The sequence below is a fragment of the Pseudoliparis swirei genome, chromosome 24 (assembly GCF_029220125.1).
Source record: "Pseudoliparis swirei isolate HS2019 ecotype Mariana Trench chromosome 24, NWPU_hadal_v1, whole genome shotgun sequence".
Taxonomy (NCBI): domain Eukaryota; kingdom Metazoa; phylum Chordata; class Actinopteri; order Perciformes; family Liparidae; genus Pseudoliparis; species Pseudoliparis swirei.
In genome coordinates, this window is record NC_079411.1 from 3,915,110 (window position 1) to 3,933,837 (window position 18,728).

General features: G+C 47.2%; 1 protein-coding gene across 4 annotated transcripts in view; it reads left to right on the plus strand.

The window, feature by feature from the left end:
- LOC130189744 (protein sidekick-1-like) overlaps nt 1-18,728 on the plus strand; it is a 242,497-nt gene that overhangs the window by 95,472 nt on the left and 128,297 nt on the right. For all 4 annotated transcript variants that reach the window (XM_056408677.1, XM_056408673.1, XM_056408675.1 and 1 more), the window contains 3 exons: nt 3,789-3,945; nt 7,860-7,966; nt 8,622-8,769. In XM_056408677.1, coding sequence (XP_056264652.1) covers nt 3,789-3,945; nt 7,860-7,966; nt 8,622-8,769 — 412 coding nt within the window. The remainder of the gene's footprint in view (nt 1-3,788; nt 3,946-7,859; nt 7,967-8,621; nt 8,770-18,728) is intronic.

Sequence of the window (18,728 nt, forward strand, 5' to 3'; positions counted from 1 at the left end):
GCCGACCTACACATTTCCTGTTGTGTTATTTTTGCCTAAATCATCTCATGTTACTGGTCACCTCTGGTCAAATGGCCTCCGTCCTCAGGTGAACACATCATGTGATTCTACTCCTGTAGTCTAATATATCACAATATCAGATATCGATCAATATGTGGTCACGTTTTTTGTGTTTTCTGAAAAACCTGTAAAAACGACTTCAGCCATTATTTAATTTTTTGACGATAAGAATGTTTCTGTGCAGGTATTCTATGTTTTTGTTAAAGAGCACATTTAATGAACTGTGTTCGGCCGCGTGGTTTTCTTTCCTCCTTATTTATTCCCATTCTTTTCGGCTCGCTTGCATTTCGGTGCCGATGAATTATCAAAAGGGCAATAATAAAGTCGCCGTTGTTTCCGGGACGATATATCGTCTTGACAATATAAGTTATGGATCCGGGCCGACTCGGTGGAGCGGTATGTGCTCTGAATGTGAAGCCCAGAACACGCCGCGTGATTGGCTGAAAACAGTCGTAATGTGTGTGTGTGCTGCTCTTAATTCCTCTCATCTTTATGCATAAAGTATTCACCACCAGCATCCGAGATAATCGTCAACTATTTCAGGTGCAAAATTCACATCGTGTTTTTCCTTTAATTCCTCGGCCCCCTCCACTTTACGTTGTTTGATTTAATAATTCAACTTTTTTTCCCCGACCCTATTTTTCTAACTCGTTGCAACATGCCAGAACTCATAATTCTTCCCCACGCCTCACACACTGTCAGTCCAATTAAGTGTTTTTAAATGCCTGTAGAAACAAGAGCTGGCAGACTTATTAGATTAAAAAGGAGAAGAACTCATTTGCACCCCATAATCAAATCGGCGGCTGTTACCGTGAGAGAAAGAAAAGTGCCGAGCTTTGCAATTTTGCACCCGCTTATTCCAAGAAAATTTACTTTATGATAAAAGAGTCTGATGTAGTTATTTTCTCCCCCCTTCAACCACGTGCGTCAGAAAGGCATGGTGATTGTGTGTGTGTGTGTGTGTGTGTGTGTGATAGACAGTGGATCAGTATTCATAGACTATAGCCACTCCTGCCAGCTCTGTCTCACAGTCGGGGTTCAGCTCTATGGAGATAGAGTGAGTTCTCGCCAGTGACCCTAATTCTGACCTGAGATACACGCACACACACACACACACACACACACACACACATCCAATCATCTTTACATCTTTTTCACACCTTAATTTCCACCTTCCAACACAAAATAAACAAAACCGTTTCCGGTGCTGCACCTTGAGACGGGGTCGCGTTGGACTACCAGCCCCCCCGGTAGCGGCGACCCTGATCCTCCTCCTCCTCCTCCTCCTCCTCCTCCTCCTCCTCCTCCTCCTGTCCTTTCATCCTCCTTGGCTCCATCCCTCCTCTATCACAGCGCTCATCTCCCCGGCAAATTGAATTCCTCCCCAGTATCCAGTATCTGCCGAGGCAGCTTCACGGGGCCCGGGCCCCGGGAGCGTGTGTGTGTGTGTGTGTGTGTGTGTGTCGGCATGCACATCTGCCTCTTGACTCTCCCCCCCCCCCCCCCCCAGAAGAGGCAGAAAGCAGAGACCTTGAGCTGCCACCCACTTTGATGGAGCGAGGGGCAACGAGAGACTTGAGGGAGGGACACAGAGGGGAGACCGGCGGTCGGACGCCACAGCATGAGGGAGAAGACAGACGGGTGCGGGGAAGGGAAGCCTGTGAGGACGAGAGAGTGACATCGAGTGACAGAGGGGGGGGGGGAGACGACATCAGTGAGCGGAACAGGCTCTGAGCTGACCTTGCTCCTCGTTCTCCGCCTCTATCTGTACTTCCTAATGGACCCCTCCTCTAAAGTAGACCACGGGTGGTGCAAATGGCCAGGAGGAATCGAGGGGGAGCACGAAGAAGGGAGGCGATAAGTGGAATGGATGGAAGGAGGCGCACAGTGTCCCCATCTTTCTATTTTCTATTTCTAATACTGTGTGTTTGTGTGCCAGCCTTTTCTTTTAGTGAGCGTGCTGCTCTCTCTCTCTCACACACACACACACACACACACACACACACACACACACGCACACACGGTGAGTTATCGTGCGGGTCAGCACTATGACATTGCCAGCCATCGTCTGAAGAAACGGAATATTCTAAATAAATCCTTATGCTCACGTGCACATTTACAATCACACACACACGCACACACACACACACACGCACACTACCATATGAATATATCTTAGCTGGAACACTTCCCTCTTGTGCAGGGAACAGGCAGCTATCAATCTTAAGAGAGAGGGAGAGAGAGGGAGAGGGAAAGAGAAAGAGGGGATGAAGGGAGGTGGTGGGGGGGGGCAGTAACAGTGGAAAGCTGAGAAAGAGAAGAGGAGAAGAAGGTGGGCCTGAGACATCCCCAGGGAATTCGGAATCAGGGAGGAAACGGAGAACTGGTGGAAGTTGAAACGGCAGGGAGGAGAGATGATAGAGAGAGAGAGAGGGGGGGAGGAGAGGGAGGGAGAGAAAGAGAGAATGTAAAACTCTGCCTTTAGTGATGGACCGGTCCATGCATACTGTAGCACGGCGATAAGACGGCCCCCCTCCCCCCCAGCCTGTGTGTCTCCATCCCGCCTCCAGGCCCAGACCGATGCCCACAGCTCCTCCAGCTCGCGGCTCGGCACGGACACGAGAGAGCCAGGTCCCGACAACCTCGGCCAAGAGTTTAACACCGCACTGCATTTTGTTTTGTGAGCCGTGTCCGGCCCGATTGGACAGCGCCGCCACGAGATGCGCCGCCTCTGGCAGGACAATGAACGCAAAGTTCTGAGACTGTCAGACGAGGTGAACCGTGGTGGATCACAGGAGGAGGTCGAGTCCTCTTTGATCACATCGGATGCCCAGAGTTGTTACGTACGCTATACATACATCAATATATATATATTTGTTGAAATTGACCTTTCTCTTCATCCAAAAAAGCCTGAAGTGCATTATACACACTGACATTTGATGCCACACACACACACACACACACAGCAGATGCTCCGTGCCCGGCAGAAGAAGTAGTCGAGTTACAGCGTGACGTTCACGGGGAGTAGATGTGATGGAAGCGCTGCTTTTCTGGACCGTTGATGCGGCAAAATAGGACCTTCGCCGAGGGCGCTGATGCGCGTCGCCATTCCGCCGGCTCACGCGGAGAACACCGGGCGCGAGTGAATCGACACGCATCGCGCGCCATACCTGCGCTTCTCACGTCATGTCGTACTCTGTGATGTATCGTCTCGTGTAACTACCGTGTAATTACAACCTTTTGACGGTTGTAATTACCGAATCTGAATCTGTTTATATTGCGACGCGCACGATCCACGCTCCTTCAGTAGCGGTGGAGTTTTGTTGCAGGGGAAATATGAAAGTGTTTTTTTGGGGGAGGTTTTATGGGCTGCAGGAAGAGACGGTTCTCACCGATGCAGTGGACTTTTTCTCCCGGGAGGTAAATCCTGTTTGATGAGTCTCGGCGGATTTTTTTTTCTCGCCCACTCTTCCCTCACCGTGACTAATTGTCGTGTAAATGAGAGAGTCGCGAAAGGTGAAAAGGTCAGCGTCTTGGCTCCCGGGAGCAGGGGAATGAAAACCGGCGATATTCCAGTCGGGGCACGTTGGTGTTTAAAGGGTCTGTTAGAAAAAGGACATGAACGAATATTTTTCTCTTAACATTTTTTTCTCTTGAATTCATCTGAAAATTTGCATCACAACACAAAATAACAACCCCCCCCCCCCCTGTGTTTTCCCGCCTGTCAGAGGTCGCTCCCTACCTGCGCGGGGGTGGGCTGAGGCAGCAGGTGGTGTTGGAGGGGAACCGGCTGGTGCTGACCTGCCTGGCTGGAGGCAGCTGGCCCCTGCAGTACCGCTGGACGCTCAACAACACCAACGTCACCGACTGGACGCCGCGCTACAGGTCAGTTGTCCGCCGAGCCGCACGGGGTTTCATCCCCCTTTTCCATCCTCCCTTCTGAGGCCCGTGTCCCGTGGAATGGAAGGACGCAGCATTCCAGCCCTGACCCCCCCCCCCCCCCCCCAAGTGATGGAGTGTGTTTAGAAAAGGTCAGAACATTAAGACACTGAAACCAAAGTGAGATTAATAATTACATTAGCATCATAAATATGTATATGTTCCGGGGGATAGAAGAGGAAAACCAATCAATACGTCTGAGCCTCCCTCTCTCTCTCTCCTTCTCCTTCTCCCCTCTCTTCTTTTCCCCCTCTCTCTCTCTCCGTCTGTCCCGGTGTGTGTTGTTCAGCACTCCCTCTCAGCGAAAACTGCAGCTGTGAAACAAAATTGTTTTTCACATCATTCAGAAACAGAGGGGATCTTGGGAGAGGCTGAGGCAGGAGGCGTTGTGTCGCTCTGGACCGCTCTCAGCGCTCTGGCTGGTTTAGGTCGGTGTGTGTTTGTGTGTGTGTGTGTGTTTGTTTGTGTGTGTGTGTGTGTGCGTGACCATCTGGAATTGTAGAACCGATTTGAGCACATCCAGGTTGTTTACATTTTTCTTCACTCGCAGTTCACTGTAGGCTGGTGGAGTCGACGGGGTCGGAGGTTCAATCCCCAGCTCCTCCCGTCCATGTCCAAGGGTTGGATGGTCAGGTGGAACCTTAGCCCCTCCCATCAGTGTGTGAATGTTCAGGTGTAACCTTAGCCCCTCCCATCAGTGTGTGAACGTTCAGGTGTAACCTTAGCCCCTCCCATCAGTGTGTGAATGTTCAGGTGTAACCTTAGCCCCTCCCATCAGTGTGTGAACGTTCAGGTGTAACCTTAGCCCCTCCCATCAGTGTGTGAACGTTCAGGTGTAACCTTAGCCCCTCCCATCAGTGTGTGAACGTTCAGGTGGAACCGTATCCCCTCCCATCAGTGTGTGAACGTTCAGGTGGAACCGTATCCCCTCCCATCAGTGTGTGAACGTTCAGGTGTAACCTTAGCCCCTCCCATCAGTGTGTGAATGTTCAGGTGTAACCTTAGCCCCTCCCATCAGTGTGTGAATGTTCAGGTGTAACCTTAGCCCCTCCCATCAGTGTGTGAACGTTCAGGTGTAACCTTAGCCCCTCCCATCAGTGTGTGAATGTTCAGGTGTAACCTTAGCCCCTCCCATCAGTGTGTGAATGTTCAGGTGTAACCTTAGCCCCTCCCATCAGTGTGTGAACGTTCAGGTGTAACCTTAGCCCCTCCCACCAGTGTGTGAACGGGTGAATGATGTCATCTTCAGGCATGAGAATCCCTCACCTTTCGGCGAAATTCGCCGTTTTGAAACCAAAATAGGTGACTTACGTGAATCGTGTAGATCCGAAGAGTTTTTGTTTTGGGGTAGGGGGGGGGGGGTCAATTGGCCGGCCGGCGTTTATGAGATTGGAGTGGGACACGGAGAAAATATGGAGTGGTCCTCTTCGCAATAAAACATCTTTGATGGGACGTGTCGCGTCTCGGCCAATCAGCGTCAAGATGTCTTCAGCGTTTGGTGGTTTAGGTTAGCTTGAATGTTAGCCGCTACTTCTGCTGCTGTCGCGCTGCACGGTGTAGCGATACTAACAAAGTACCCGCACGTTAAGAGCGATGTGATTTAGCATATTTTTAGTCTCAATACTTCATTAAAAGAGCGATCAGAGCGCACGCGCTGCTCCGTGTCAAGCTGTTTGCACGCACAGCGCAGCGCTCACAGTGCCGTTAAGTGGCGGAATTTTCGGCTTTAAAAATAAAAATAAAAAAAGATGCCAGAAGTGAAATGTTTAAGTTCAGTCTGTAAAGTTCTGTAACTCTCCAGCTGCTCATCCTGATGAACTCTGTATCCTCTGGTCAGAGACTAACGGCCTCATAGTGGATCATCAATGCTATGATGGAACCATGTAGTTTCATTCATATCTTGCTGTATTAATACTAATATTACTGCTATTTGTTAAGTGTTGAAAAAGTTGGTAAAAAGTGAACCATACAGATATTTTATTTATTACTATTATAGATAAATATACCAGTATCGTATTTATGGTATACTGTTTTTATGGTTTTGTATCATGTTATTTATGGCAGGTATGGTATAGAAGATCGTGACAACCAGGTAGAGGCAGAACAGACTCGAGGAACAGACTCATGGCTCAAGACTTGAAGACTTGTTCACGCCAACGACAACAAAAAGGAAGTTGGTTCATGAACGACCATATTATATACAATATTACTATTATTATAGGGCCCTTATCACTGACTTGGTGTCAGAATGGAGGAGGACCTATAGATTATCATTCAACATCGATGTTCGTGGAAGTCACCACTAGCACCCCCCCCCCCCCCCCCCCGCGCGCCTATCCTCACCTTTTTCACCCCTGACCCGTTTTCATGCCTGCATCTTAAAGCGCTTTGAGTGACGAGAAAAGCGCTGTAGATCCATTTTCTTTCAAATATATAATTTTTTAAGACACTTTTGAACGCCTTCTCCATTCGTCTTGATTTATTTTATTTCCAATTACCTGTGATGCTTCTGTTTAATGTACTGGCCAGTGAATGATTCAGATGAGCGGCGCCGTAAATGGAAATAATTTACATTAATGGTAACTCTCCGGTGTCCATTCGGCCCCCGCGCCGCGGCACCTTTTACACACTTTATTCTACACATGCTGAGTTGCGGTAAAAAAAAATAATGAGTTGGCAAGTTAGACTGACAAAAAAAAATATTGTTTTTCGCAATACTCTTGACAAGGCTATTGTGTTGTCTTAAAAAAATGTAATAACAGTTTTGGCTGACGGAGTCTGCTTTCCTCGGCCAACGCTCGTGTTCATTAAAATGTGCCTCATCACGCGGCTCCGCTTCCTCACTCAAACACAACACGGCATTTCTGAGCAAATAGACAATAATATTTGCATTTTATTTCATCCACCATGAAGCAATACTATAATGCAAACGCCGCGGTGGTATTCGCGTGACGTGGGCACCACGCGGAAACGCGCCTCCTCGTCCCAGAGCGACAGGGAGGCGTTTCGGTCAATTTTTTGGCGCCGAAGCCGGGAAAAAAAAAAGGATAAAATCCTGATTGAAATTGTTCTCGTCTCGAATCACAACGGAGAAATTTACTGAGAAATTATGTTTATTGATTGGGGGACCCATCGACATTGAAGTTTGGGTGTTTTTTGGTGAGGAATATGAAGGAAAATGAGTTTTGCTTTCAGACAATACAGTCACAGGCCCCCCCCCCCCCCCCCCCCCCCCCCTCTGCACACGGGCAGAAAGTCCAATATCGAAAATGTGTTTCGGGATGAGAGCCGCTGTGTAATGTGCCATTCCTGATTCAGATAGACTTGCCTGCGTGACTCTTTGATGCATACATGTGTGTGTGTGTGTGTGTGTTGGCACTAAGCATACACAAACAGCCTGGGAGTTAAAAACTTGGCCGTCCTGGTATTCATAATGAGCCCCAAGGCGATGTCCAGTTTGACTGCGTCTACCGTGTGTGTGTGTGTCCAGCATGGCATCAACCTAGATCTTTTGCCAAGCTTCCCATTAGTGAAGCACAGTCCATTAAAGCCCCATTAACGACCCCTCTCAGTACCAAAAAGAACTAAAAACATAACGCACACACAACTCACACACACACACACACACACACACTGTACGCACCACTCCGCCCTCCCTTCTGTTCTTGGGGATCTTTGACAGCATTAGGCCCACTCCATCCTCCAAACAAGGTCATCGCACACACACGGACAAACAGACCTCCACCCTCTTTCCCTTCTGTCACGATTGTCAAATAAACAATCGATGAACTGTAACTCACGACTCATCATTCATCACACGACCTCACCGCCGCGCCGCCTGTGCGTCTGTCCGCCCGCAGGTTGCCTCTGCTCTCTCTGAAGAGGACGGACGCCGGGCTGTACCAGTGCACGGTGAGGAACCGGATGGGAGCCGTCATCCACCGGAGGACCGAGGTGCAGGTGGCCTGTGAGTGTTTCTGGGTTTTCATTTTTTTACATTCTGGTAACACCACGACAGGAGGTTTGCTTTCAGTGACCGAGGACGCTGGTTTGGAAGGAAACGGAAAGCCGGAATTCCAATTCGTCTGAAATAGGGTCAAAGTGAATTCTTTTTTTATCAAGCGAAAAGGGAGAAAAAAAACGTTATTTTCGAAAATATATTCGAAAAATTCTCCCTCACCCAATTTAACTTTTAAGTTGGACTTAAATTATTTAATGCAACGTGTGAAAACCATTTAGGCATTAAAGTACCGAGAAAAAATATATGTTCGCGGTGCATTTATCATTTATTTTAAAGGACAAATGGCCCCGGTCACTGCAACATTTAAAAAACGGCAAAATCAGCTAATTTAATTGAACCGTTCGGGGGGGCAGAAGCAAATTTGTGCGAACTTCCTCACAGTAAATATGGAAGCCGTGCTGACAGTGGAGGAAACCAACCGGATCATAGCGGTGGGGGGAGGGGGGGGGGGGACAGTTTGAACTTCTTGTCCCGCTGACGGTGAAGAAGAGGAGCCTCCGGGAGCCTTTTTGTCGCCGACTGCTGCACCGCCGACCCGACCTGATGATGAAGTGCGTCCCTCGTCGCTAACGGCAACGCGACGCTCTTTCCCGTCCTCCAGTCATGAGGAACTTCTCCGCCGAGGAGCAGAGGAAGACGACGACTCAGGGCCGAGCAGCCGTCCTCAGCCAGCCTCCCCTCGCCTCCTTCCCCCGGCCCCTGGTCACCTGGTACAAAGACGGACACAAGATCATCCCCAACAACCGAATGTAGGTGTCTCTCTCTCTCTCTCTCTCTCTCTCTCGGGCTAACAGTATCGCTTGCAATACAATTTCAATTGTCCAGGTCCCGTCCCTCGGTGGCGTATCAATTAGCACGCCGCAGAAGCACAAAAAGCGTATTTTTTCATAGTTATGAATAATAAGCCATTGAGGTAACTCATCATATTCATTTGGCATCTCCACAAAAGACCCGGGACATTATCAGGAGATAACAAGAAGATTTTTCAATGAATCAAATGTTTTTTTTTTCTCCTCTTGTCTGATCTGCGAGGGTCATGATGTCATCGGAGGTGCACTGTTCTTCAATATTAAGTGTCCAGCAGTGGGGTCCCTGGGCGTGTGGCCTGAGCTGTATGTCACTGTCTTTTTTTGGTTTTAATGCTGCTTTCGGAAATGCCGCTAATTTGCATATTATTCCGTGGCTCCTACACTTATCCTCGTCGGCGGCGTCATTTTGAAAAATGTCCACACGGAGTATCAACGGTGTAATTATTCAGACGGAGCCGCGACGTGTATATCTTTGTTGTGGAAGGTTTTCTCAGAGTAACAGTGCTATAGATTGTACCCGCGTCTGAAGTTTATTTATTTATTTTATTTTATTTATTTTAGAAATATCCGTTTAGAAATCTGCCGGGCGCAGAAAGTACAGCGAGCTTTTCGAGCTCCGGTGATTTCATGAGGCGGCTCTCGCAGCCGGAGATAACTAACTCCCCATTAAGGGCCCCAACGGCTCCCCGGTGGGCTCTTGGAGCAGATTGTCATTGGCCTTTGCTGTTCAATCAAATGGCCAGACAGCAACTTTTTATCTCCTTTTATGACAATCATCACCTCAAAAGTGCTTGTGAGAAAGCTTTTTTTGGAGTCGCGTTAAATTAGCATTTTTTTATTTTTTTAATGTACTTATTTAATCTTTTTGTGTGTGTGTGTGTGTGTGTGTGTGTTTGGTTCACGCAGAGATTTACTCTCGCTTTTTAAATTTGAACGGGCCTGGAGAATGTCTCTCCTGTTAAACGTAATGAGGCTCCATTGAGGGTGGTAATGAGGATGGAGTCGATTACTGCATCCCCTCCTCCTCCTCCTCCTCCTCCTCTACGAATACACCACAAACTAGAACGGGCACTCGGTAGAGCGCATACCTTCGCATATCACAAGATTGGGCATTGAATTATGAAAATGTTAGCATTAGTTGCATGTCAATTGGATAAAAATTGACCGTGCTATGGTAAAAAGAAGATTTTGACCTTTTCTTGACCTTTGACCCGATCAATCCCAAAATCTAATCAAATGGTCCCCGGATAATAACCAATCATCCCACCAAATTTCATGCGATTCGGTTTAATACTTTTTGACTTATGCGAGTAACACGCACGCACGCATACAAATACACGGCGATCAAAACATAACCTTCCGCATTTTCAATGTGAAGGTGATGTAATAAGAGCGCTGCCGCCAGACACCACGGGCGAGTTAGAATACAAAAAGCACGTCTGACGTGTGAAAAGAGTCTGTCTTTCAATCAGGGGGTTGGCGGTTCAAGCGTCTTTGAGTATTTTGAAAAGCGCCATAGAAATGTAATGTTTTATTATTATTATTATTAAATCCCCGTCTATGTGTCCTTCAGCAACACACTTGAATTATTAATATTATTATTAATAATATGACCACTTAACCACATTGGAGTCCTATCAACAGCCTCTAGATCTCATGCAGAGCCTTTTGTGAAATACAGTTCAGATACATTATTAACCAACTCTTTATAAATTATTAATCATACGTCGACTACTATTAATCCTTCTATTAATTAGTGAATTTAAAGCTTACCAGAAGATCCTCGATCCAGAACCAGGAGCTAAAAAGTACCAGAAGACATCACAAAGCAAAGACAATGTGCTGTCCCCTCATTGGCCGAGAGGAGCGGCCCCTGCTGGTCACGACACAGATGACGCCCGCGGCCACAGTATGTTGTTAATATAGCTCCAGTGGCTCTGTTTCTCTTTGCCCTTTAACTTAATTGAGTTGGGGGCGGGGGGGGGGGGGGGGGGTTGCACAGTCTCTTCATTTTATTAAGAAGATAAGCCATTAAATTCATGGTTTTCTCCTCGGCTACTTACCGCAGACGGAGTTAGTTCCCGCCGAATAGCCGACCGCCTCCGCGGAACTCGTAACAAATTAACACATTTCTATGAAATACAATGTGAGTGACATTTGGGCGTTACACTTCATGCAGGAGATGTTTTATTTGGGGCCATATACCAGTTTTATGCAGACAGAGGCTGACATGTCACTTCCAATAATTTGATATAAATCACGTTGCTCCGTCTCAATTAACTCTGCCGAGCGTCCGGGACGACGGGAGATGCAGACGTCAGTATTTCAAAAAATTATATGTTTCCTCACACCTCGTATCTGAATTAATAAGCAGGCACCCTGACGATCAGGCTTTTTTTTTTTATTGCAATCTGTTTATTGGGGGTGTACTGCGTCGCGGGTTCAGTGAGTTGCACCACAAAAGATGGTCCCCTCACGATAACAATGTCAACGGTTTGAAAGGTTTTCATTAAAAAATTTGCTAATATGAAACCTGAAGTTTAATAAGTAAAGCCACTGTTCATCGTGGACATCAAAGTTTTGGGGATTCAAGGTGATTTATTGATACGCTGAGTGAATGCTGAAGTGCTCTTTTGAATCTAAATTCATTATATTTAATTTCCAGCATTTCATCTGCGTCATACTTGAAAGGGAGTCAGAGCTTCTCTGATTGGGTAAACCACTTAAACCAACCAATCAGATGTTCTTCTCTTCTTTTCATCCTTAAAGATGTTTTCCGGAGGTTTTGAGCGTCTTTTGTGCTCATGCAGTTTAAAAAGAAAGCGTTTTATGTTCTTGTAGTAATGCTTCACTCTTAAACCCTGATTGTTAATAAGTTGATAATTAATCTTAAGCAAAAGTACTATCCAATAAGTACTAATTGCAAACTGCTGTTTACGACTATTCTTAGGTAACACAAAACCAAGTACACCTCGGAAATGGCGGCGTTAAATAATGAATTATGTCAAATTGACGGGGGGCGAGGGGGGGCGGGACTTCTTCATCCCTGTCATGTGACGCGGGCCCGGAGGACCTGATCGGTGTGCAACTTTTGGAGCAGTCAAAGACGTCAAAGCTTTTCGCGCCAGCATCTGTATCCGTGGCAACGAGATTAAAATGGCAGCTGTTTCTGCCACCTGCAGAGAGCCTGGTTGTCATGGTGATGCACGTTGGGATCGAGTGACGCTGTTAGATAGTTACAAACGTTGCATCCCCGTGATCTGAACTTCTTTTTAAACCCTGTTTCATCTGTTTATGACCTTCAAGGAACACACACACACACACACACACACCTGCAATATGACTTCAAGTATTAATAATCCTAATAACAGCTTCTATTCCTGCGTCGTGAGATGAAGCATCCTGATTCATGCACAGCACTTCCTTTGAACCCTCATAGAAAAGACTAATTTGCACCTTTCTTCACAGCTTCCCTCTTGTCTCGACAAGACGTGTCTCTCGCCCCCCCCCCCCCCCCTCTCTCTCACTCCCACCTCTCTGCCTGTGTTCCCCCGTCGGCTCCGCCTCTCGGTCCCCGTCTCTTTTACGGTCATTATCATGCTAGAGGATACACGGTTACAGAAGCCATAAACTTCTGCTCCTGAATAAACTGCTTAACTGCTGTGCTGCACCGGCACCGGCACACACCCACACACACACACACACACACACACACACACACACACACACACTCACACAATCGGTCTCTCCAGACCAATCTCGGCTGCGTGTACCTGGCCCTTTAACGTCTGTGTGTACGCGCGTTGAATATTTGCATGGTTCCCGCCTGTGTAGCAGTGTGTGTAGCAGTGTGTGTAGCAGTGTGTGTAGCAGTGTGTGTGTAATGCCGCCGGTGTTTGCGGGCGAGGTCACGCTGGCTGATCCCGCGGTCCGGAGAGACGGGCCCAGATGGCGCCCGGCGGTTGGCTGTCTTCGCGGCGACCGAGCTGATGATGTTGTTCATGAAGTTTATTGATCCGATATGCATCGCTCCCACACACACACACACACACACACACACACACACACACACACACACACACACACACATCCTGTTTGTGGATGACATCATCTCCCCAGCCCTCTCAGAATGCTGGCCAGCAAAGAGCGTCCAGGCTGTCACTTCCCACGCACTCTGCTCCGATGGAATGGAGCGCTCCCCGTGCCTCCTTCTATCCTTCTATCCTTCTATCCTTCTATCCTTCTATCTCCTCCTGCGCTGCCATCACTCTAATCACCCCCCCCCCCTCTGGAAAAAAAACTAAAAGAAAGAAAGAAAATGTTTTCATTGCCAGCCTTCAGCTGCTGCCACCTTAACCACTGCCACTTAGTCACCTTAGCCACTGCCACCTTAACCGCTGCCACCTTAACCGCTGCCACCTTAACCGCTGCCACTTAGTCACCTTAGCCACTGCCACTTTAACCGCTGCCACCTTAACCGCTGCCACTTAGTCACCTTAGCCACTGCCACCTTAACCGCTGCCACCTTAACCGCTGCCACCTAGTCACCTTAGCCACTGCCACTTTAACCGCTGCCACCTTAACCACTGCCACTTAGTCACCTTAGCCACTGCCACCTTAACCGCTGCCACCTTAACCGCTGCCACCTAGTCACCTTAGCCACTGCCACTTTAACCGCTGCCACCTTAACCGCTGCCACTTAGTCACCTTAGCCACTGCCACCTTAACCGCTGCCACCTTAACCGCTGCCACCTAGTCACCTTAGCCACTGCCACTTTAACCGCTGCCACCTTAACCGCTGCCACTTAGTCACCTTAGCCACTGCCACCTTAACCGCTGCCACTTAGTCACCTTAGCCACTGCCACCTTAACCGCTGCCACCTTAACCGCTGCCACTTAGTCACCTTAACCGCTGCCACCTTAACCGCTGCCACCTTAACCGCTGCCACTTAGTCACCTTAGCCACTGCCACCTTAACCGCTGCCACTTAGTCACCTTAACCGCTGCCACCTTAACCGCTGCCACCTTAACCGCTGCCACCTTAGCCACCGTAGCCACTTAGTCACCTTAGCCACTGCCACTTAGTCACCTTAACCGCTGCCACCTTAACCGCTGCCACCTTAGCCACTGCCACCTTAACTGCTGCCACTTAGTCACCTTAACCGCTGCCACCTTAGCCGCTGCCACCGTAGCCACCCCAGCCGCTGGTATGAATGTGAGCCGTGACCTGCGGCCCGGGTCGCCAGGAGGAGCGCGCTGCTGTTTCTTAAAGAGCTGGGAGGCCCGAGGCCGAGGCCCGGTGTTGGTGGCCAGCAGCTTTCAGCGGACAAGAGAAGTATAACTCGTCTTCCTCCTCGTGTCAGGACCCCTGATCGATGGCCTGAAGCCGCTGATGTATGCAGAGCCAGACGGCAAATATTTCAGTTTCCCCGTTGCCAGGGAGTCGAGTGGTGCGGAGAGCGCTGATGTCACAGGTGGTCAATGTCATGGCTGAGCCTTCTGGGAAATATGTCTCCTTGCAGACCTGGCCTAAGCAGCCATATGGTGTGGACGTGTGTGTGTGTGTGTGTGTGTGTGTGTGTGTGTGTGTGTGTGTGTGTGTGTGTGTTTGTGTGTGTGTGTTTCTCCACATTCATTCATTTTAATTTGTCAAACACCACTTAAACAGAGGGAGCAATTCATTATTTTGCCGCTTTCCATCTCACACACACACACACACACACACACACACCTCCGCAGCAGAGCTCTGAACATAAGGAACTTTCTCGCTGTCTGAACTTTGCGAGCAGATGTTTTGTGCTTTTGCATCGGCAAGCGTGTGCACATGTGCGCGCATGTGTGTGTGTGTGTGTGTGTGCATTCGACAGACAGCAAGCTCGAGACAAAATACAAGCGGCCATTTTAAAGATCTTCCGTCCAACGCGGCGTCGCCGTAGCAACAGCGTTTCTCACGGGAGGATGAAAGTGACGGAGGGCTGGGAGAAGGAACGGGGGAAGAAAGTGACGGGGAATGAATATGGAGGAAAGAGTTTAATCCTTTGTGTCTGGGACTTAATCTCTGGAGCCACCGGGAGCTTAGATACTGCATGTGACTTTCTTCTCAATGATATGTTTTAGTTACTTTTGGGATTACAAGACTCGTCGGGTTTTAAGACACGCCGAGGAGAGCCGTGTGCCACATGCGTCTCGTCTTATTCCCGACACTATCTCTCTGTCTTTGTTCCGGGATTTCACTAAAGTCGCATAAACGAGCTCACGGACGGATTACCGCTTTGACCTCTTTCGGCGTTGTGGAATTTCGGGGTAAAACGTGGATATTCATACGTCGTTGACTGTATCCAGGTTTCAGGATCATACGTTAAAATGTGAGGAGCAGTGTTGAATTTAAAATTAAATCAACATTTACGGCACATTTAGAAAACTCACTTCACATCAACGCAGGACGCCGTCAGCTGTTGTTGCTGTCGTTATATATTGTAATTGTTCCTCCGCTAGCGAGACGAACAAGCGTCACTCAGACTCATTATTTTGACCCGCTTGTCCAGAAAATGTCCATTTCTGTCTTTGTTTGCTTCGTCTGCCCACGTTGGCGCCCGTGCATCAGTGTGACGGTTTAGCGAGACAACTTTTACAGACAATACTCTAATGAAAGAAAGAGATGGTTATTGTTGTCCTTCTGACCCCGTCGCTGCTGTGCTTGTAAAAGCTCGGGTCTTTGAATTGATTCTAAAACAGCAAAGAAACGAAATAAACCGAGACGTCGACAGTGAATGACGTCGGCCAAAAGATATATATATAAAAATATGTATATAAATATATATATATCCATATATAAATATGGATATATATATATATAAATAAATAAATATATATATAAATATGTATATATATAAATATATATATATACAGGACTGTCTCAGAAAATTAGAATATTGTGATAAAGTTCTTTATTTTCTGTAATGCAATTAAAAAAACAAAAATGTCATGCATTCTGGATTCATTACAAATCAACTGAAATATTGCAAGCCTTTTATTCTTTTAATATTGCTGATTATGGCTTACAGCTTAAGAAAACTCTAAAATCCTATCTCATAAAATTTGAATATTTCCTCAGACCAAGTTAAAAAAAAGATTTATAACAGCAAAACAAAATCAAACATTTGAAAATGTCCATTAATGCACTCAGTACTTGGTTGGGAATCCTTTTGCACGGATTACTGCATCAATGCGGCGTGGCATGGAGGCAATCAGCCTGTGGCATTGCTGAGGGTTTATGGATGCCCAGGATGCTTCAATAGCGGCCTTTAGCTCATTTGCATTGTTGGGTCTGGTGTCTTTCAGCTTCTTCTTCATAATACCCCACAAATTCTCTATGGGGTTCAGGTCAGGGAATTGGCAGGCCAATCGAGGACAGTAATGCCATGGTCAGTACACCAGTTACTGGTGGTTTTGGCACTGTGGGCAGGTGCCAGATCATGCTGGAAAATGAAATCCTCATCTCCATAGAGCTTTTCAGCAGACGGAAGCATGTAGTGCTCTAAAATCTCTTGGTACACAGCTGCATTTACTCTGGACTTGATGAAACACAGTGGACCAACACCAGCAGCTGACATGGCTCCCCAAACCATCACTGACTGTGGGAACTTCACACTGGATTTCAAGCAACTTGGATTTTGCACCTCTCCAGCCTTTCTCCAGACTCTGGCGCCTTGACTTCCAAATGAAATACAACACTTGCTTTCGTCTGAAAAGAGGACTTTGGACCACTCTGCAACTGTCCAGTGCTTCTTTTCCATAGCCCAAGTCAGACGCTTCTTCCGTTGTCTTGAGTTCAGAAGTGGCTTGACCATGGGAATACGGCTATTGTAGCCCATTTGCCGGACACGTCTGTGAACAGTGGCTTTTGATACCTGGACTCCAGCTTCAGTCCACTGTCTTTGAAGCTCCCCCAAATTCTGGAAGCGACTCTTCTTCACAATGCTGTTAAGGCTGCGGTCATCTCTCTTGGTTGTGCAGCGTTTCCTGCCACATTTCCCCCTTCCAACAGACTTTTTGTGGATGTGCTTTGAAACTGCACTCTGTGAACAGCTTGCTCTTTGACAACTTCTTTTTGTGTCTTACCCTCCTGATGGAGGGTGTCAATGATGGTCCTCTGGACAGCAGTCAGATCAGCAGTCTTCCCCATACTTGTGATTTAGTTTACTGAACCAAGCTGAGTGTTTTTCAAGGCTCAGGAAACCCTTGCAGGTGTTTCGAGTTAATTAGACAATTCAAGTGATTTGTTTAATACCCTACTAGTATACTTTTTCATGATATTCTAATATTTAGAGATAGGATATTTGAGTTTTCTTAAGCTGTAAGCCATAATCAGCAATATTAAAAGAATAAAAGGCTTGCAATATTTCAGTTGATTTGTAATGAATCCAGAATGCATGACATTTTTGTTTTTTTAATTGCATTACAGAAAATAAAGAACTTTATCACAATATTCTAATTTTCTGAGACAGTCCTGTATATATAAATATGTCTATATATATATAAGAAAATAAAAGACATACAGCAACAGGAATTATTACATTTCTTTTCCCATCTGAAGCGACGTGCCTCTCCTTTCCTCTCTTTGCTTTCCTTCCCTCTCTTTTCCCTCACTTCCCATAATTGAATTGCTTCTCTGGTCGCCTAATGTGGCGGCAAATAACAGAAAGAAAATGTCTCTACAGTAAACTCTTCCAGTCACACCTCCGTATCTCACCTCTCTCTTCATTTCAACAGCAATGGTGTTCCCCCCCCCCCCCTCCTCCCCTCTCTCTTCCTGTCAGCTACTGTTAGTGCTTGTAGGGAAATTGGTAATCTTGGTATATTCTTCCGCTTGTTGACCTTCAGCTGACCTCGCGCTCTCTAAAGGAGGTGATGACGACGTGTCTCCACGGCTGTGGAAGTCGTTCCGTCGGTCTCGGCGTCGTTCCTACGCCGGCGATTCATATTTTGCATTGTTACGCCGGGCGACGTTTAAATATAATTGCGTACGAGTGAAACTAATTGGCAGCGACGTCTGAATTCTAAACACTTTCCCGTTTGTGGCAAAGCGGCCGACGCAAATCTACGTTTCAAAGGAGGCGTCTTATTTGGCTCCGAGCCGTCAGCTGACCGTCGGCGAGGAGCGACGGGTCATGGCGGCTTCCGGCGCCACGGGTCAAGTGGTCGCCACGCCGCCCGTGAATGAGCCGCTGATTGGGCAGCATGAATGAAGCGGCTGATAACAATCAGCCGGCGCGAGCGGCGCTCCGCCTGAACCGACGCCGCCGCGTTCCATTAGCGTTCAGCGAGGTCACGGAAGGAACACCGTCTTTCACTCACTTCAATGGAGCCACTTTATATATATATATATATATATATATATTTACATGAAGGCTGTATCAGAAACCCTCGTCTCATTCACCTCTCCCTCCTCACAGAGGGTTGTAGAGCGGCGTGATGCACCTGTAACATCCATCCGGTCTCATTGAGAACTAGAACGGGCACTCGGTAGAGCGCATACCTTCGCCACATTTTGGCATTAGTTGCATGCCAATTGGATCAAAATTGACCGTGTTATGGTAAAAAGAAGATTTTGACCTTTTCATGACTTTGACCTTGACCTTTGACCCAATTGATTCCAAAATCTAATCAAATGGTCCCCGGATAATAACCAATCATCCCACCAAATTGTCTGCGATTCGGGTTAATACTTTTTGAGTTATGCGAGTAACACGCATACAAATAAATAAATACACGGCGATCAAAACATAACCTTCCGCATTTTCAATGCGAAGGTAATAAAACATCTGGTATGAGATACAAGAAATAACAATTGAGTAAATTCATATCTATGTTTTTACTTCTCTCACTGAGTTGAGTTG